The 21249-nt window shown below is 38.8% G+C and overlaps 1 protein-coding gene across 1 annotated transcript in view; it reads right to left on the bottom strand.

Annotated features, from left to right (window-relative positions):
- Nucleotides 1-21249, bottom strand: part of COL5A2 (collagen type V alpha 2 chain) — a 111733-nt gene that overhangs the window by 42651 nt on the left and 47833 nt on the right. The window contains exons 2-8 of the mRNA XM_069781917.1: nucleotides 11475-11699; nucleotides 9943-9956; nucleotides 8600-8632; nucleotides 7890-7922; nucleotides 7180-7233; nucleotides 3287-3397; nucleotides 1481-1558 (exon numbers count right to left, since the gene is read on the bottom strand). Coding sequence (XP_069638018.1) covers nucleotides 1481-1558; nucleotides 3287-3397; nucleotides 7180-7233; nucleotides 7890-7922; nucleotides 8600-8632; nucleotides 9943-9956; nucleotides 11475-11699 — 548 coding nt within the window. The remainder of the gene's footprint in view (nucleotides 1-1480; nucleotides 1559-3286; nucleotides 3398-7179; nucleotides 7234-7889; nucleotides 7923-8599; nucleotides 8633-9942; nucleotides 9957-11474; nucleotides 11700-21249) is intronic.

The following is a 21249-nucleotide window of genomic DNA, read 5'->3' as shown; positions in this document are numbered from 1 at the left end:
TAATTTTAACTTATCCCATGAAGTAAACGTAATCTTGTCTGAAAGTAATTCTCTTGCTTATAGCAATACAAAAATATCTATAGCAGACAATAACTTGCATTTTGACAGAAGCTTAAGATTTATGTCTTTTACACAATTCCTTAATTTTTACTAATTTTTACAAAGCAAATGTAGAAGAGTGAATAATAGGCCATTTAAAAGTTCTAATCAACATTAAAAACAAAACAAAAACCAATGGTTCAGCTGACTGTCAGCTAGTCAGTTTACAAGGAAAGGAAAAAAGGATAGCACAGAACATGATGAATCAATCCAAAGACAGTAAGTGAATGCCAGCTGACTCTAGTAGACTTTGTGTTAGGCCTTAGAGAGACCTACATATTGAAAAATACCTTAAAAGATGTATTAATATCAAAACAAATCATATTTGAGAATGACAAAAGAAGAGGCAGTACAAGAGATGCAATGTCTGGAGACAAATTGAGTGAAAGGATTAAGCAAAACAATGGAGGGCAACAAGGTAAGCAGGACAGACTTGTGAAACAAATCATTGTATGTGCCCACAGCAAATTCACTGAAGAAGAGACATTCATAAAAAAGATTTTTGAAGAAATCACTTCAAAAGTTAATCCTAAGGCAAAACATCAGATTATCTTTAGAACATTTCAAGTTGTTTTGAAACTGAGTTTGAAGGTTACTAGTGGGGACTTGGAGGGATGAAGATTCACATAGGCAAACTCATGGATGGTATGACCACTAAAGGGTGGTTTCCTTAAGAATGAGTGTTAAAAATAACAGCAAAGGTGGTAACATTATCTTCAAGATATCATAATGTGATAAATAAATGTAGTGAAAAGAGATAATACTCAAAAACAACCCCAAGAGTTCTAGCAGAGACAGCTGAGGGTGGTGAAACAGCTTTCACAGATGGTAAAAAATTTCAGTGTTACCATTAAGCCACCAGTGCACTAAAAGTAAAGGGCATTATCTAAACGGTGAGAGATGCCAATGATGAAACTGGACCCACTGGAGAAATAGAATGTCTATCTTAAAAGAATGAAGCACAGCTTTCAGTTAACAGCTGGTTTCAGAAATCATTTTTTAAATTACTACCAAAAATAACTATCTTTGATGTCACAATGTGAAAAGAAGCCTTCAAAGTTACATATTTGTTTATTCTGCTTTGCGGTATGCCTGATGCTTTTCAGTTACTCTGCAGTGACTCCAGATAAGAGAAAATCAGGAGCTTTTTTTCCCCCTGTACCTTACTGTTAGTAGCTGCTATATTTCAGGATGGAAGGAAGACAACAAGGAGGCTACAGGTGGGGAAAAAAAGGATTTCACTTTAACAGAAGAATATTTTTTCACTTTTTTCCAGGTTCTAGAGGCATAGGAAGTTGAAGAGGATTAATTCCCCTTTGGGTTTTTGGATATGCACTCCACTTCCATCCTGTTCTACCTTACAGGGCTAATCTGGTCTTACCACTGCACCGGGCATCAGTCCCATCTGACTACCAAGTCCAGATTTTTCATCCAGTCCTGCCATCTGAGCTGAAAATGGCTGAAAAAAATAAGATGGGTGATTTTAGCTGTCAGTCATTCCAATGGTTCATAAAGCAAAAATCCATGCAACCAAATCTTTGTTGTTTACACTGGCTTTGCAGCACTAAGAAGTAAATTCTTGTTTTAATCATTAAAATACAAGTTGTCTTTCCAATAAATTTGAGGTGGTTTAAGGCTTCATAGACCAATCAAATGCATTACATTGTCTGCTTGCTATTCTGACTCAACCCCCAGTTGAATATTAAACAAATGAGAAAATTACCTAAAAAGAAGAAAGCCTCCCATTAAATTAATTAGATTTCTTTCACCACCTTCAAATTTAAATCACCTTAACTTCACCTGCAATATTCCTTCATGTCTTCTATGCCTTTCTTTTGTTTTCACTTATTGTGTTTCAAGTTCATAAATATCTTAAGGTAAGCGGAAACGTAGCTGATTTTATGATTTCAAATTCAAAATTTAACCATGTTGCCCTTATCCAGCAAAGTTGAAGGCCACTGCTGTTCATGCCAATTCACAGAGACAAATGAGTTAGAGCAGGGAGAACCTTCAGTGCTCTCCTCCTTCTGCAAGCACATAGTTGAAATCAACAGTTTTATTTTGTTTTGTTCAGAGCCAGATCCTCACTCATGGCAGGCCAGAGCTTACAGTGGCTGAGAAGGGGCAGCAGCACAAATGTGCATTCAAGTCTTCTAAGATTTACAGTTTTGTTTCACATCAGTTGTGCAAACACACTTTCCACAAAGCTGGAGATCGCCTAACTTCAGAGACAAGAATACAAACCAAAATGTCTTAGATCTCTGGCCACACCTATTCTTTCACATTTTCTGTGGAAATCTATGAAGGATGGTGGTCTAACACCCGTCCTGGTGCTTCTGTGATTCTACGGGATTCCTCTGTGCTGAAGATATTTTCTTGGGCTGAATCTGCTGGATTCAGGACTATTTGGAAAGGTGATTAAGTCAAGAAATGCTGCCCAAACTTGAAAGCTGTTGGCCTAACATGAATATTTCAGCTTATTATAAGTAAAACTCTATTGTTTTCAGTAACACTGCAGAAACAATGGAGTGAGAAATCAGAACACATATCTTCCAAACAGCAATGAAAGTGTAACTGAATATACTTGAGAAATTCAAATATATATTTCATTATCAATCATAATTAGTGTTCCATAGAACGGGGGCGGGGGGAGAAGGCGGGGGGTAAGTCTTGCAGAACACTTTGTCTGTATCTATAGCTGGTTAGCACTGCTTTTCACAAACAATTCCTTACTTAATCTTCTCAATGTTGGTCTGAACAATTCCAGGAAGAAGTATACTTAATCACATTTTAATTTCTCTCATTAATTATTCTGTTATTTATGATTCATCTTACTTTTTCTTTTCTGTATTCCTAATTTGGTACACTAGTTTCCCTGTACTATTGCCCAGACCTCTTGGGTTTAAATCAGGTGGAAGTAACAGAACCCTACTGAGGGTTTTAGATTTGGGCATCTTTTCTAGATGGTAAAACCCATTGCGAAAGGTGTGTCCTTTCTGACATTCAACTTGCCCCAATTTTTGGCAGAACTTGCACTGCCGCTAGCTGCTGTCCCTCATGGCTGGGAGACACGAACTGTAGGCACAGCATTCCATGTTCATGGAAGCAAACAGAAGTTACTCTTTGTATCCTGTGGATCTGGCCCAACACTCACTTCACTTTCTACTAATGCAAGTGTAAAACATACCCTGCTTAGTCCATCTGGTCCTGGGTGGGTAGGATGCCCTGGAGGACCAGGGTCACCAGGCTGGCCAGGGATACCAGGTTCACCATCAATCCCTTGAGGACCACGAGGACCCTAGAAAGAAAATCAGAAGTGCCAACAGTATGCAAAGCTATTCATTAAAATCATTGTAACTGGCAAACAACTGCCTCGTTTGTGATAAATTTGTATTTCTACAGAAAGATCTTCAAACATCCCTCAAGACCTGTTCCTACCTTCAGATCTGAAGCACTGGCTAAAATTAGTCACAAATCCAACACACAAGTAAACTGCAGTAATTTCTCTCATAGGCTTTTTTAGAAACTCAGGCTTCCTATCGTTCCATATTAGAGTATACTATTCCTGAAAAAAATTAGGCTTTGCACGAAATCTAGAATATCATGAATTTACTTTTAAAACACATATAACTCAGATTAGTGTACATACATACACATGCTTAGGAAACTCCAGTGTAAGGCTGGGGTTTTTTACAGCCTCCTAACATCATGAATGGTTTAGACAGCTCATACTATTGCTGAATTCTCAACACAGTTACACTGCCAAAAATGTAGAGTAACTCCCTTGGTGTTGATGTTATCTCTAGCTAGTATTATAGGATAGCCTAGGAGACCATCCCATTGATCCCATTTTGATCACCCACTTTTGATTCCTAAACTGCATTCATCTTATCTTGTGTCACAACTAAAATTAAATATGCAAGCAGCTAATAAAACATTAGTGGAACAAAACCAATAGCAACAGGGTAAATAAAAATATACTTCAATCATAAATACAGACTTGAAAGTGCTTATCACTACTGCTTCCTTCATTAGAATAAAATGCTTGACAATGGCAAGGAAAAATTCTATACTGTATAATGAGCTCTTCTATTTTAAGGATCCTTAAACATAAAACTTTGGAAGCCTGGCTCAGTGAGTCATCTTTACAAACACATTTATAATCAGATTGCTTGTATTTCCCTGAGATGAGGACTGTGTCTCCTTGCAGTCTGCAACATATTTGAGTGGAATTTATGTCTGAACTAGTATGGATTGCATGTTAAAGCTAAAGCATTCCCTTGGGAAAAGGCTACACTGAGATAGCGTTGACAATAAGATCCCTGAAAATTCCCAGAGAATGAGCTAATTCTCTTAATTCTCGATCTGTCTTTACGGTCTGAAATTCCCATAAGCTTAGCAATCAGGAAAAAAAACTTTTCTTATCAGACATGCACATACACACACACCCCTACTCGCAGAATGAATTGTGACTAGATGGTATTTGGAAGCAAATGAGAGGATTTGTGCATGTTGGATGGAAGCAGAAGGTTCTAGCAGAAAACTTTAATATTTCTGTTATAAATAAAAGTACACACTGCCAAACCTAAAAGTGCATACTGTCCAAAGGAGGAAAAGAATGTTATCTTCTTTCCTTTGTTCTCAAAATAAAAATAAAACAAAGCTAAGCATTAGAGAAAAAAAACCACAGTTGCCTATAAAGAATTAAGCAAGCTTCAATATAATGACTGATTTTCAGCATCCAAACCAAGACACGTTAACAAAATCTGATATGAAAAAGGTCTTTTTTTCGTTTCTTTTAAGAAAAGGACCTACTTTTTAGCCACCAAAAATCAACCTGCTTCAAGAGCAACACTGCAAACCCCCACCCATAGCCCCCAAAAGCCCCCCAAAAGAATGTTTATATTTGTAGGTGGCAACTAACCAGCGGTATATAACCAATGTTTGTGAGTTTATTAATAAAATCTAGATTATACTTTTATTTATTTTATATTATTTATCTATTTATATGTATATTTTAAAAAAGGCCCTTTCATTTTCTTTCATGAGCTCAAGGTCAGAGGTTTAAAAAAAAGGGGGGGGAAATTCTCACATAGGCCACGAGGTGGCACCGTTTAAACACCCAATTTACTCATTCTGGCCCATTGCTGCTGCTGTTCAAAAAACTATTACAGGTTTTGCCTGTAATGGAATAAAAGGAAATGTACATCACGCTACAACACTCTCAAACTACTATCCATTTTAACTGCTACTGCAATTACAATCGAATGTAAATCCATATTGAAACAAAACATATCAATGGTTCTGAGGATGCTCAAGCTTATTTTCTGTCTTCAAAAGATCATTTGTAAACACGTAAATTGTATCATGCTCCAAAACTCCCCCTCCCTAGACACATTTTGCAAACGCAAACATGTTATTCCCTAGCTGTTTCTCTCTCATTGTTACACTAACAAAGAATCTGAAGTAAAAAGTATGCTAATATATCTGAATTCATTTCACATCTAAGGGTCCTGCTATTGTAAAAGGCAGAGATCCATAGCAAGGTTGAGCTTCTTCTGCTCACTAGTCAGTAGGAGCCCATTTGAAGAAAAAAAAAATCCAAAGAAACAAACAAAAGGCTTGGAAATGTGCTTAGTGGTTCTGTAATATCACCAGTCAGTAATGTATTTACCCAGACTAATTTTATAAAGGGTGTCTGTACAAGGTTACCTACTCAATGAAGTATTTTAAACAAACTGCAACGTGCAGAGAGGTTTTCATAATATAAACTACAGGTGTGAGCTAACATTTTTTTTCCCACAAGTATAAATAACAAATCCTGTACTAGCAGTCACTCTGTAACTAAAGCAGTATTCTTTGGTCTCAGACCTACACTCTAACATACACATCGCCCACCAGAACCTTTGACGTAATGTTTTCAAAGGACCTGACTGCAGTGTAATAACCTGTGTCAATGGAACTCAGAACTATTTACGGCCTTTTGGTATTTTAGGTGCTTCTAGCCACCACTCTGTAGAGACATACAAAGGATGCATGGCACAGAATCAGAAATTATTTAGCATCTCATTGATAATTCTGCATATTAGGAAAGCACTTCAGACGTGTCTATAAACACAGTCGAGATTCCTCTGCACACCACAAGATTTCACAATTACTCCCAGAATTCTTTTATATGTCTTGATCCTCATTCATCAGAGAAACATCTTCTGGTGATCTAGAGAGCAGCAGTGGCTTGGCATCCATCTCAGAGAGGCTACACACTTACTCCACTGCTTTAGAAGAAGTGTCATTACCGTCTATGGACAACAGGCACTCACTGGAGGAACAGCACAAAGGAGTCAGTTTTAGGCCGATGCCTAAACTCAGTATTGGCTTGTTCTCTCCTGAGGGATAGGAAAATATCCACGTAGAAATTACAGTGAAACAACTTTTAAAAATCTGCTTTTAGCAGCTTCTGCTCTTTGACCTAGCTTTTTCAAAAGGAACGTGTCATCTTTGGCATTTTCAGCCCTCCCTTTTGGCCTTTCTGTGGTTCTCCACATACAGACACTGAAATTCCCTTATGAAGTCTTTATTTCCACTGAGCAATCTTGATTATATTATTCACCAGCATACCAACGTATGTAGTCACATATTAACTCCTGCTAATGTCCTGAGCTTTGCCTTTTCTGAAATACTCTGAGCCACACAGCTCACACTACTGATGCATAGTAGTAACCAGCAAAAAGTCAGCAAGTTCCTAAACAGGCAAACGTGATGTTCCAGTTTTGTTCTTTTTTCTTTTTTCTTTTTTAAATCCTGGAGAAAGCCATACTCTCAGACACTACTCTGGATAACTGTTGAAAAAGTATGGCTTTTAATGGAAATACTGCTAAACCTGTCAACTATCTCAAAGCATTCAGGTTTCAAATCTACCCAGAGAATGCTGAGATATAACTGTTTTTCTGTTTGTTATCTGATTCTTGAAAAATATGAGGAATGTTCTGGTAACTCTAGAAGACATGGAGACAGTTTAAAGCCGTCTAACCTTTTAAGGTTAGCGCAGTACCTAATTTCTGCAAATATTTAATAACTTACAGGTCTTCCCTTTGGTCCTCGTTCTCCTCGTGGTCCTTGTGAGCCTGGAGGTCCCTAAAAGAAAGGTTAGAAATATTATGTACCTTTTAAACTAGTTAACTATTAATAAAGCTCTGAAAATATGAAATGCAATGTTTATTTGAAAATTAATGTGGTTCCTTTTTTTCATGATCGTAAAGAAAACAGCTACAATCACCGAGTAGTCAGTATTTCTTCCCAATAGTACATTGCCTGAAGGGAGTAGAACCAGGATGCAGAGATCTACAAAATGGTTTCATCTCTCATGTGCTCCACAGGTTAATTTAGCAAAGGTTTTCTGAATGCTGGAGGCTCTTAATGCAGAGACATACAGGTTTGAGACACCCTTCCTGCTAGTCCGGAACTGCTCTCTGCTTATCCACAGCCAGGGACCATACTGCATCTCCTTCTACTCCTGCTAGAAAAGCATTCTCCAGCATCAACCTCACACAAAGATCCTCAGACATACATGTGCTACAAGCACACATCCATCCACTTAGGGCATGGGCAGACCTGACAGTAGTGAAAAAATCCCATAATCTTGTTGAGTCCTCAAATCCAGCAGCTTTGCATACAATACCCACTACAGGCATGGAATAGTCCTCCTTCACCTCATCATCACAATATAAAACAGAAATGGCAGAAAGTGGAAAATGTTATCATTGAGAAACAGAAGTCCAAAAAGCACTCACAGCTGGTCCTGGGCGGCCTCGTATTCCTGAAACCTAAAGAAGGCAATACAAATTAAAGTTACCACACAACATTACGGCTGTCTTTGTCATGACTACCCTACAGAAAATTAGTTAATGAAAAGCAAATAGCAAGACAGAAAATTAAAGCACCAGGCAAATTGCAAGGCTTTTTGGAGAAGAAAAAAAAAAGAAAAGAAAAAGAAAAGAAAAGTTCACTGGTTACGTCTTCCCGGTTTGGAGTCTTTTTATAAGCAATATCAGCGAAATTTTGGAAGTATCATTGTTATTCCAAAAAAGATGAAACAAATTAGTGAATTACAATGATTTAGTCTCAAGTAATCGATTCTTTTAATTTGTTTGTCTTCATGCTAGGAAGGGTTAATAAAGATAGAAAATGACAATCTATTTCACCAGTTTTCTCAAGTGTCTCTACACTTTCCAGATACTAACTTACCAGTATACCTCCACAAAATTCTAACTATAGAAATAAAGGCTATGACAGATTTAACTCAATAAGATTTTTTTCCCAAAAATGCAATTGACAGGAATTTCTCATGTAACATATGTGAAACAGTGTAATTAATTCCATTCCTTTCATTCCCAGGCTGTACTTTGTTGTTGTATTTCCTCAATTACTGCAATTCTGCTTTAAAGCACTAAAATGTACACTTCTAGGGTGTGCTGATAAATGAAGAAAAAAATGGACTTACAGGTGGCACTATTCCAGGTTCTCCTTTTTGTCCCTGTAGGAAAAAGATACAAAAACATCAGATGGGGAAAAAAATAGTGAAAGTACAATTAACAGTTTCACCAATACCATCCCTGTGGCTGTGACAAATGCTAAGACTTTTCTAAGCATACAACTGAGACTAAATTAAATTACCTGTGATAGCTAATCCATACTATTTTTAATGACTATGGTCACTGATTAAACAAAGGCTATAAATTAACAGACTTTCCCTAACTGCATAATGTACTGGCTGAAAGAAGAGTCAAGCTAAAAAAAAAAAACAAACATGATATTTAAGTACCAGAAAATATGTTCTAGTTCTGTTATTGGATGATTTGCTTCATATGAAATGCAGAGCCCAGAGCAGCATTCAGATTCCATTTCTTCAAGGCATCAAATTAAAATTCATATCATTAAATCTATGGACAAAAAGCCCCTGCATGTCCATCTGCGGCATAGGGACAGAACACCAACTGGTATCGCATAGCTTCAGAGTGAAGGGGACAGCATTTGCCGATTGACTTTTCTCTGCGCTGAATGTGTTGACAGTGATTACATGTTACATAAAATAACTGGGTTTAGATTTACTGGTGGTAACTGGTTTATTAAGGGAAAAAAGAGGACTTTTTAAAGATAAAAAATTTCCTGCCTTGTTTATCAAGTAATAAGAAGCTGGTTACAGTCCATTTATTTCCATGAACTACCTCTGCATAGAGCTACTGGCTTTTAGAGAGTGTATATACTTAATCACCTAAAAATTATTCCAGTTATTTCTTGTAGCTGACTACTATCTTAGAAGCTCATTTATCAGGATGTATTTTAATTTCTTTTGTAAAAATAGATCTTCTCTTTGTTTAATTGCATACCATGAGCGATGATGCCCACAGAACGGTGGCTCTGTGCAAGAACGCATTGTCCCAGTACTACCTACTGCACACTGGACAGCTAAGTCTCAGCAAAAAACAAGCTGCAAGTTTTGATAGTTTGGCTTCTAATGACCTAGTAGTCCCTTCCTTCATTTTGTGGCACTGCTAGAGATGAAACAACCAAACTACTCAAACTGGAATTCCTTTGATGTAGACAGCAGGGATTTTCAGCCAGGGGATTCTCTATATTAAGACCAGGATTTTTGCCTGCATCCTAGCATTTTTTCCATATGGACTGCAATCTCCCTAGCCACTGAGGAAGACCAAGAGGAAAGAATTAAGTGTTTTTAACAGAGCTTATATTTATTTTCTGTGAAGCGCTCCAAGGAAATGCAAGTGATTCTTTTAACAGTTGTAATACATTAAAAAAAAAAAAAAAAAAAAAAGGCAATCTTACCTTTCTTCCTCTACCTATTAAAAAGGACAAAAGAAGAAAAGAGGAAATTAATGTTTTACTCTGAGAGACAGAACACGGTAAGATTTGAGTGAAGGTGTTTCAGCTAGAGCCATCCCTGATCCTGGATGCACAGAAGATGGTGTGTTGCCTACAAGGAGCTGGGGAAGTTCCCAGGGACACACATACGGCCTTGTTCAGGTGTAAGGAATTGGAACAGTTTGCAATGATGACCCCTGATTCTCAGCCATCATTGCATAGAAAAAGAAAAAGCACTTTAGGAAAGCAGAATATCTTGTGGGGAATTGTCAGAAGCTGGCCTAGTGATTGACAGCGAAGTTAAAGGAAGCTTTATTGCTGACTTCAATACAAGCAATATTAATGGATCCACAACAAATTACACAGTATTTTTCAAAAGACAGAGCTGACTGAGGGATTTTTGACCTTTTCTCGTTTGAAAAACACCTACAATATCACATGCTTGCATTCAGAGCTGTATAGCCACACTCACACCCACAAAAATCCTCCAGAGGAACATTTTAATACCTTGAATAACAGTAAGGAACTCTGGAATGTATCCATACCACTTTTATATTTGCTGGGTGTACCTTGCTGGCGTTGGCCTAATGCCTCCAAAAACACAGCAGGATGCACCATCTATTTATTAATGCTTGCCATGTCTTGCTCCATTGCTCAATTACACAAGTATCTACTACATGGTCTTTATCACTACTTTGTTCTATATTAAGCTAATCGACAGCGATTATATCTCATGAAGAAATTTCTTTAATTATTATATATAGAATGTAATTCAAATAATTCAATACAATACACGGTTATTAATGAGCATTAATTGCAAGTTAAGAGATTTTCTTTTAGGAAAATTGTGGGGGGATTGCTTCATCCAAGTCTCTCCAGGAAGAAGAAATGGACTGGAAAAGACATAATCTTTAAGATATATAACAGAAAGTATGCAAACAGGGAGTTAATAATGCTTCATGCTAATTTATATTCCTATGTCTCACAAAAGGATCACACGTCCATGTTTCCACTTTGGGGAAATACTCTATACTGTTTACATGTAATGTTTACTTTTATTCATTCATTGGAGGGGCCTCAAATTGAGCATTTTATTAAAGCATGTACTTATTTTATTATATATATTTATTATATAAATATATATTTATCTTAATATGTTTATTATATATATTTATCTTAATATATTCATCTTTCAGTTCCAGATGAACCACAAAAAGAAGCTAGAATTCAACCTCCTTGAAATATCAAGATGGAATTCAGATCAACCTTTTAGTTATAACGCCATTTGGGCTTATATCAGATTCACAGTTAGAAGAAAACTGTTTCAAGAGCCAGCTCAGGTGCAACCCAAGATGGAAGATAACTGGCAGGTATCTACTATTTTCAGGTTTAAACTTTCACCATGGAAATACTATTAGAAACTTCAATATCATGAGGTTCCTAGTTCTTTGGACTGTCTCTCCTTTCAAAAAAAGCAACCTGGAAAGCAATCTTACCAATGGTGGTGTCAAAATCGCGTGTTGTATGGGGACACACAGGACAGCACTCTCCGGGGGGCACCTGCGGGTTCTCACACTCCAGCACATCTTGACACTGGATTTCATCGCAAAGAATAGCTCCATTGTCACAGACGCAAATTTGGCACGGTGAGGGCTTCCAAATATCCCTGTTCAGGTACATCTGGCCATTTTGAGTGCAGGCTATTTCTTCAACATCTTCTCCTGGGATAAGAGAGAGAATATACAACACATTTTCCAACCGTGAAATCAAAGGAGGAGTAGGTCTGGACAAGGGAAGAGCACATCTAGAGATGAGAAGCAGCATCATGTACATAAAACATTCCACTGGCATAGCTGATGTTGATATTAAGGACTTTTAAATATCAGTCATCTTAAATGTCTGTCTTATTTTACCACCTTATTTCTTGATCAGAAAGAAGTAAAATAGAGTCATCACGGAGTGCACACACTTGCCACAGTATCAAATGAACATTGCCTCACGAGTCTCTGGATGTCATTCTGCTCAGTGGGGTACTAACTCTGCATTGAGGAATTCCTGCCACGTGCCTGCTCTTTGTAACTCTTGTGCACAGGGTGTTAGAGACGTCCGACTGGGGAGAAGAACCTGTGAGACTTCTGTACGAAGTGGCATACACTACCTGCTCCCTGCTGCAGGCAACTTACACAGCCAGACTTATGACAGTTTTGAACAGACATGGCAGTGGTTGTTGAAAGAAAAAAACTCATTTATTGAGGTCTTGGTGTAAGGTAATACCAACATGGAGAATCAAATTTTCCAAACGGGACAGTCAGTCACTGTCCAGTGGCAATAGCAGTCTCCATTGCAAGGGTACTTGCAGCAGTGCCTCCAGCTGAGTGAAGAGAGGCTCCTCAAACTACTTCTTTTGCTCAGTGTTCATAATCCAGCTGGTCATGGCTCTACGGGATTACCCCAGCACACTCATAAATTATTGCTATAGATATATATTAACTGTATACAAAATACCTCTTAAATATTTTAACTATATATGAAAGACTATCCTGTGTGGCCATTTATATAGGAATAGCATTGACTGCCTATATGCATGTATCCTATCTATCTACATATTCACATAATTGTATGGAGGTCATTCTATTTTATTGAAGTTGCATGTCATTTTTACCCTAATCCATTCCATTTACAGAAAGTTTACTTTCTTTCTTGTCTTAATACTATTCTTTTTCTTTCTTTTCCTTGAATTCCAATTTAGAATTAATTTCTTACTAATTATTTAGAAATCCATTCAATATAGTTTTTGCTCTCTCCTCTCCAACAAATCTACCATCACCAAGGCAGAACAACTTCTCTGGGTTGAATTTATAACTTAGAAATTTCAAAAATTTCCTCATTTGACTGATGGCAGCATTTAAGGGGGCATAACCATCTCTTCAGGCACTGTTCTATCCATACTTAAGCCTATGCCTTTGTTTTCTTCCTATTCTGTAGGCAAATACTCCAAATATCTGGATTTTTTTTTAACCATGAGATGAGTATATCTCAGTATGTCCCCCTAAACATAAAATATGTCTGATAAAGAATTCAAAAATCAAGTAAAGTGGAAACTTTTCTTCAGGTATCCAACATTTTTCAGAACACCCTAGCAGCAAAAAAAAAAAAAAAAAAAAAAGATTTTTTTCAGTTTGGCCCAATGAATATTTCGTCCTTTAAAGGAACACAAGCACCTGCAAAAGCAATGAACTGTCCCCAGACTGTCCCTAGACAATGGGCCACAAACCTGCAAACCAAGGACCCCAGTGCCAAGACGCCCTCTGAGTCACACACGGCAAAGCTGTCACACACAATCCAAGGTGATTCTCCCGACCCCTGCGATGCTGTGGAGAAGATTAATCTTACCTGGGTGGAGCTCCATCTGACCACAGAAACCTTCCTATCAAAAAAATTTTTTTGAAACTGGACAATCCAGTTAAAACTTTATCTGAAAATTCCCAAACAGCCCTAATTTCTAACTGATACAAGACTGGCAATAAGGGCAATTTTATGTACCTATGTGTACATATATATATAGGACACATCCCACTAGTCAAAGATCACAACCATTATTTTTTAAAAAAAATCTGTTATTTGCCTAAAAATTAACAGCTCTAAGCACAAGGACAGCTTCACTGTTCTATGCATTTCTGTCCTAATTTAAACCAGATGTAAACAAAAAAATCATGAAGTAATAAATACAAACAGATTTGGAATTTCAGCTTCATGCCTCAACTCAAGTCCAGTTACTCCATCAATGTCAAAGCTCGGCGAAATGGAGCAGATGTGTCATTAACTGTTGCCTGCCATCGCTAACTTCTGCAGCTTTCTAACAGAAACTGAAATCCAAATTTTTACCAGGTCAGCTCCTCTCTTCAATCAGTTTATCACACCAACTGACAAAATTACTCAAAGGGGTGCTGCAGAAGCTTAGGAGGAAATGTTGTCAGTGTGAAGTAAAGACTTCAACCAAGTGTGCTGTGCAGTCCATTTATGACACTGTGAGAATCATTTTCCAAACTGCAGATCGTATTTTGGAAACCACTTTTCTCGCTTCTCCCTTGTGTGCATGACATAACGCGCTGTCTGACATATTTAGCCTTTTCCACCCAGATGTCTGGCATATGGTCTATGTCTTCGTTAAGTATCACCCGCAGAACTTGTTGTGCTGTTCAGAAGAGCAGCAGTTTGCATAAATGAAATTTCTAAGTTACTGAGCCCAAAGTCAGCATTCTGTCATAACTTCAAACAAACCACATAGCAACTGCTTTGGCAAATCAGAGCTGAGCCAGATGGTGACTAGCTTCTGCCTGGGTCATGCTCAGCGGCTGAGAAAGAGGCAGAGGAAGACAGGGGAGAAAAGCACATACCAGCTTCTGGAGTGTACTAAGTCTGTTTTCCTATCAGATTGCAGATATGCTGATAATATAAAGCAAACAAACAAGCAAGCAAGCAAAAAAACCACCAACACAAAACCCCACCCTACAATACTGCCAGAAAGCATATTTTTAATTTTAAATAATCTGATTACGTTTGGAGCTTCTAGTTTTCCTTTCTGCTGTGACTGAATTGCACTGAGAGAGTAACCTGAAAAGAGCAGCTATTTCAAAGCCAACTCATCTCACAAGCACATTTTGACATTTTACTCTCAGGCCTGAACTGGAGGCATGTTATCCATCTACACCCAGACGGGGAAAGGCAGCAAAGGAAATTGTTCTATCGTTTCCTCCCTGGTCTGGAAATCTGCAAGTTTTTTGAATTACAGAGACCAAGTCACAAACTCTTCATGTTGCATGTTCTTTCTGCCTCTGCAGTTGTAACGCAAGGTGCTGAACGGCTTGAGAAGCAGCTTTGGAAATTCTTAATGTGGCAAAAGGTTCTGCTAGCCCATTAACCAATTCCTTTCTCACCAACAAAAAGTATTGGACCTGAGTAGAGAATCTACAGGGGTGCAAATCCATTGAAGTCAGTGAAAATGAGTTTCAAAGCAGTCTGCAAATACAAAAGGCAGGTAGAAGAAATACCCTATGATATATTTAAGGACTCATACATTCACGAGTTTGCACAAAGGACCTTCGTGAAAGAGGATTATCAATGAAAAGCACAGTGAGTACAATGCAATTATTTTTCTGCTACATATTGATCTGTTGGAGTATCAGTTCTACTTTAAAGAACGATTTGATCCGAAGTCTGTCAGTTATTGCTAATATACTAAATCATCATACTTGGAGACTACACATTAACAGTTTGGAAGTAAAAATCACATCATGCACTGACATATCCAGGCCCAGTTTTGTGACAACACTGAACTTGTACGAATTACCGGGGGAGAAACCCCATCCCAGCCACTAGATGGCTGTCAAAGCCCATCCGTCATCACGAGCAAGTGTCAAAGAAGTTCATGCACAGTAAAGGCGTGCAAGGCACACCCTGCTTTGGGCATTTTATGCTGAGCTTGTTTTCCTTTACAATTTCTCTCAAGGTTAATTCCACTCCTCAACAAGCCAACAACAGGACAAGCGTTTTAAAGGATAGCATATGAAACCATCTCAATCTTGCATCACCAGATACACATCAGTTTGAAAGCAACACCTGGAAATTCACTGCTGCTTGGTTTGATGTTTAAAGTTACTCCTCATTATTGTACTCATTGCTTTCATCGACTTCTGGTTCACACCTTGCATGTGAATAAGGAAAGTAAGGCCTGGGCATGGAACCAGGTAGAACAAAAAGAAAGAAAGGAGGAAGGAAAATGACACCATAAAAAGAGAAAAGGGCGGAACACAGCATCTTGAGCAAAATATTTTAAAAGAAAAGCATAAGAAGTGGGAGAAAAGACTACTCCGCATGTATAAACAGGGAGACTTGCTGAAGCTGCCATCCTAAGGTCTCATTTTTCCTTGCAGAAACATCCCCAAAGCCCCAAACTGCACTCTCCTGTTCCCAATCTCCGCTTATAGACAACCTAATAAAGAAGCAGTCAACACCATTACCTCAGCTGAGAAGATAGCAGATATACAATAAAATGCAGTACATTCCTCAGTGCCCTACTTGGGAAAAAAATGGCCCAAGTTAAACTTTCAGATATATAGGTTTTCTGCAGACATTAACAACTTTGGTTCATAGATTAAAAGGTAAGGGAAAGAAAAGGATTTGACAGCGAAGCAGCTCCATTTCGTTGCATTTTTACTAGTCCTACCAGTGCAATAATTAAAGGAGCCTAAAGACTGATAGACCTACAGCAGTAGAGAATATAGTCCAAGAAAGGCAGAAAAGGTGATGAACGGTATTAAAAGCAGAGTCTGCCAGTTTTATGCTTTCTTCTGTCAAGAGAGACTTCTTGATGCATACTGTAACCAAAACCCAATGCTTTTACATTGCTTAACATAAAAAGACTGGAACAGAAGAGGTTTGTCTATTTAATGAAAAAGGGTTGGAAACAAAACAGCTTGTGCAGGTAGCTTCTCATCCTCTCTTTGTCATTCAGATGCTAGTTTGTGAAAAGCATAAGGAAATATAAGATTACATAGATAAAGTGGGTTTTTAAGTTTAATAAAATTTCTAGAATATGAAAAGCTGAGTTTCAAGTTGTAAATTACAAAATTTAATCCTGCTGACTCACAAAGCAGAGGTGCAGAAGTAAATCAAAGTGAAAGATGATACGTGCTAACAACCATTTTGCAGATGTACTGTTGTTCATGTGTACAGACTGCCAAGAGAGGGATTGGCATTAATAATCTTTGATTGTCAGCCTGCTGCAACAATAATGTAGGGCTTGATCCACTTCCCATTAAATCAGTGGAAAAAAACCTCTCATTTACTCCAATAAGAATCAGATCACCTTTTTTTTTTATCTTTCGATAACTTTTTGGGGGGTGGTAATAAAGTATTATCCAAATTAGTGTGCCATACAAATTATAATGTAAACACCAATTATTTTGAAAATCAGATACTTTTCAGGAGCGCTGACAAATACAAAACCTATTTTGCATTTGTTGTACAGTTTACATAAGAACTTTACACTTACATACGTGAGGATGAACCTGAAATCCCTTACCAGTAAAAGACTGAACTGATTCACAATTCACTTAATATGAAATATTTGATTGTCAAAATGAAATCAAATTTACATTCAGACATTTCCATTCAGGATACATCATACATCCCAGTGAACTTTAGATAACAGCTACAGTACAACAATGCACTTAAGTCCAAATAACTTGGCATTCTTTTGGAAACACTGACCACTAACAAGGTCTATAACACAGTGTTAATTCACTAAGGGTTACAGAAGATGAATGTCCTCTCAGTGACTTCAAATTTAGTTTAAGTCTCCCCACATAGCCAAGAGAATAAGCAACGAATAACATGCACAGATTCATCAAGAGTATTGTGCAGAGGTTTTATTCATTACAGGGCTGTCTAAAGTAACAACTAGCACAGACATTCATTGGTGTAAAATAAGGTGACTTTTTCAAAGTCTGTGGCTCTGCATTGTTTTATGCCAGCTGACAGTCCAGATGAACATTTCATTTTGCATTTCCCTTGTGGTTTCCTAAGGAAATTAGGCTTACGTGATCCTACTGGCAGCACTATGACACCTGTGTCCCCAAGCCCATTTGATTCCAGTGGCTGACTTCAGCCAAGTTTGATAGAGACCAGGTCACTACGATAATTGTGCTCCTGCAAATTTTGTGAACACGGACAGTTAGGAAGAGAAGGGAGTTCCGAGTTAGTGCCCACCAAGGCTCCCTTGCAAACAAGTGGGTAATAATAGATCCCTTTCATCATACCCTTGGGAATGCACACAGGCACATGGTTTAAAACACAAACCTGCAGGAAACCAGGTTTCATCAGAACTGTTTCTTAGGAAAAGAGATGGGTTTTTTTAATCTATCCTGCAGAGTTCCTGCTTAAAAAAATCCTAGAGTATAATTTGCAAAGTTGACAATAAATGTTTTTAAAAGCATTCCACAGGTCAAAAGACATTGAATGGTCTTAATTCTAAATGAGTTTTCAAAGTGATTGAGGGGGTCAATCCTCTAGACAAGGAGCTGCAACCCTGTGTGTGCCTTGTTTCAGAAGTAGAAAAGTCCCAGGGTGTTCTCCTAAATGGTGTAGATAATTTTAAAATATGTCTTTTAGGACTGGAAAATTACAGACTTAACTTTTTTTTCCTGCAGAGTCTACAAATAACGTTAAGTATGAATAAATACTGCTAAGTATCAAGGTACAAGTCAACTCCCAAGCAGAGACTTAATTGCTATAGCAGTTAACCAAAGCCTTACTAAAGACATACACTTTGCGGCTGGCCAGTCGCTTCTGGCTGGCACTAAGGTGAGGGAGTTCACCCTCTTGAGTTTCATCAACCAAGAAAATCCAACCTCAAAACTCTAAACAACAGTCCAGAGGCAGAAAGCAACAGCAAAACAATGTACCCTGACTCAGGAGAAAAGGTAATCTCCCAGGTAAAGGGCTTTCTGAGTGTGATCTGGCAACTGGGTTTTGTCTTTTCCAGAAAATTGTGCCAAAATGAATAACTCTGTTTACCACTCAGCACTGTAATTCCAGATTTGGATGAATAGGGAAAACTGAAGAGGAAAAACTGTGTTTAGGATATTGTTAGACTCCTCTGAATGATTTTTAAATTAACATCTGAAGTATACAACTGCTTCTCCCCTGTTTCCTTAACTGGATGGAAACAATACTACCCTACATTTGGTTTGGTAGTCCGTATTTCCCCAACTCACAGGTTCATGTATTTATGTCTCCATCAGTGCTAACAGGAGTTTTGCTTGCCTTTTTATGGATAAAGTTAATTTCCAACACAAAAAAATCAAGAACAATGTTTTTATTACAAGATTCAACGCATGCTGGATACAAAGGCAGAATATACTGGGATACCTTCCAGTAAAAACGATTTCTATTGCTGGTCCCACAGCACTATCCAATGTTTATTATACCGTTCAATTCCCTAAGAGCATCTGATGATACTGTATCTGCATATTAACCTCACTGTTCCTGAGCTACTGAACAAGACTGAACCCTTCTAAACACCCCATCTTATACTACGGACAGGGCAGGGAACTGTGCAGCAGCAACACTTTGCTGAAAGGTTGGTCAGGCTGGTCCTTTTCTGTTGGTTACTCCACAGTGTTGGATCTGCATACTTTGAAAGCACTTTGTTAAACTAACTCACTAGTTACCCCATGAATAAGGTTAGGTGTAAACGTGTTTTTACTTTGTTTTTCTATTTTTACTTTGGTTTACAAGTAGGGTGGCTGGACACATTGTTTGGTGCCTGCAGGAGAATAGGGTGAAGGAGGAAGTTTGAAGAGCTTGATCTGCCAGCAGTGCTCATTCAAATACTCTCAGATGACAGCAATCAAGCCTCAAGCATACAGTGGCAAATAAAATTACTTCCAAACGTGTAAGGCTGTGCAAAGATTGTAATGGGGAGGCATTCAGGACATGCCTGAGAAAACACTGTTGCAGATTTCAGCAGTTGGAGCAAATCAGTCAAAAGCTGAAGTCAGTAGCAGGGTGCCTGGTCTCTGCTGGAGCCCACACAGCCATAAATGCCCTGCTTGGACTTTGTCATGAAAGGTAGTTACAGTGAGATCAGTTCAGCTACAGCCACCTGTACCACCGTTTTCTTCCTCAGGGCAGAAAAAAAGCTAAAAGGAGTGCTCACCATGGCCAATTATTATGTTTTATTACTTCAAAAGAGGCTTGAGGCAACAGAGATTGTCTGTTCTAAGCAAAGTTTTGGAGAACATTCTTGACTCCAAGATGACGTTTTCAAGAGGAATCACTTTCATTTGCATGAAGACAGTCTGGTCCCACAGAAACAACAGATTCTTTTGGTGGGGAGCTGACAAAGAGAACGTGCAGCAAGAGCATTTCAGTCAGTGGAGGCAGAACAGGGCCAGGGCTCAGCACTGCTGAATTGGCAATATGGGCATTGTCTTTAAAATTAAAACAGAATTAAAACTGCAATTAGCACATTTCCTAAAATGTAAGAGGCTTCATTCTGGAAGCAAACGTGCCCTGACGGCAGGAATTCTGCACAACCTGCTGCTACTGCAAATTTAAATGAATCTTATCAGGACATAAGGAACTGTGCCTCATGTATTTAAAACAAAGTATAAAATAGCAAGATTACAATGAAAACGTAATATTCTTCTAGTGCCTACTTTGGCTCACTGTTCTGGAATCCACGAATGTTTGATTTTGGTCTTTCCAAAATCCAGTCTTGGACTGCTGTGCATCAGTAAAAAATAATGCATTTTGGCTGTGAAGAACATTCTCTCAGCTGCTTCCTGTGCCAATACCAGCGAGACATGGTTTCCACTCACAGTACATTTGGATTCCTGTAGTAAATCTATCAGCAATTCACAAGAAGCCATCTTGGTTGTCCAGCCAGCCAGAAACCAATTGCCCAACCAACAAGCCATGCAGGGTAAGGCTGCACTGTGTCAGCCAAGCTCTGAAATAACCATTTCTTGATGGTCCCAGCATGAATCCTTGAAGAATGTCACCATTACTCTTCACTGGGTAAAAAACTGGCTGGATGGCCAAGCCCAGAGGGTTGTGGTGAATGGGGTGAAATCCAGTTGGTGGCCGGTCACTAGTGGTGTTCCCCAGGGCTCAGTTTTGGGGCCAGTTCTCTTTAGTATCTTTATCACTGATCTGGACAAGGGGATCGAGTGCACCCTCAGCAAGTTTGCAGACGACACCAACTTGGGAGGCAGGGTCGATCTGCTTGAGGGTAGGGAGGCTCTACAGAGAGATCTGGACAGGCTGGATCGATGGGCCGAGGCCAATCATATGAAGTTCAACAAGGCTAAGTGCCGGGTCCTGCACTTCGGTCACAACAACCCCATGCAGCGCTACAGGCTTGGGGAAGAGTGGCTGGAAAGCTGCCCAGAAGAAAAAGACCTGGGGGTGCTGGTTGACAGCCGGCTGGATATGAGCCAGCAGTGTGCCCAGGTGGCCAAGAAGGCCAATGGCATCCTGGCCTGTATCAGAAATAGTGTGGCCAGCAGGAGCAGGGAGGTGGTTGTTTCCCTGTATTCGGCACTGGTGAGGCCGCACCTCGAGTACTGTGTTCAGTTTTGTGCCCCTCGCTACAGGAAAGACAGTGAGATGCTGGAGCGTGTTCAGAGAAGGACAACAAAGCTGGTGAGGGGCCTGGAGCACCAGTCTTATGAGGAGCAGCTGAGGGAACTGGGGCTGTTTAGT

This window comes from Haliaeetus albicilla, chromosome 4 (genome assembly GCF_947461875.1).
Source record: "Haliaeetus albicilla chromosome 4, bHalAlb1.1, whole genome shotgun sequence".
NCBI lineage: Eukaryota > Metazoa > Chordata > Aves > Accipitriformes > Accipitridae > Haliaeetus > Haliaeetus albicilla.
This window is presented reverse-complemented; position numbering and strand designations above follow the sequence as displayed.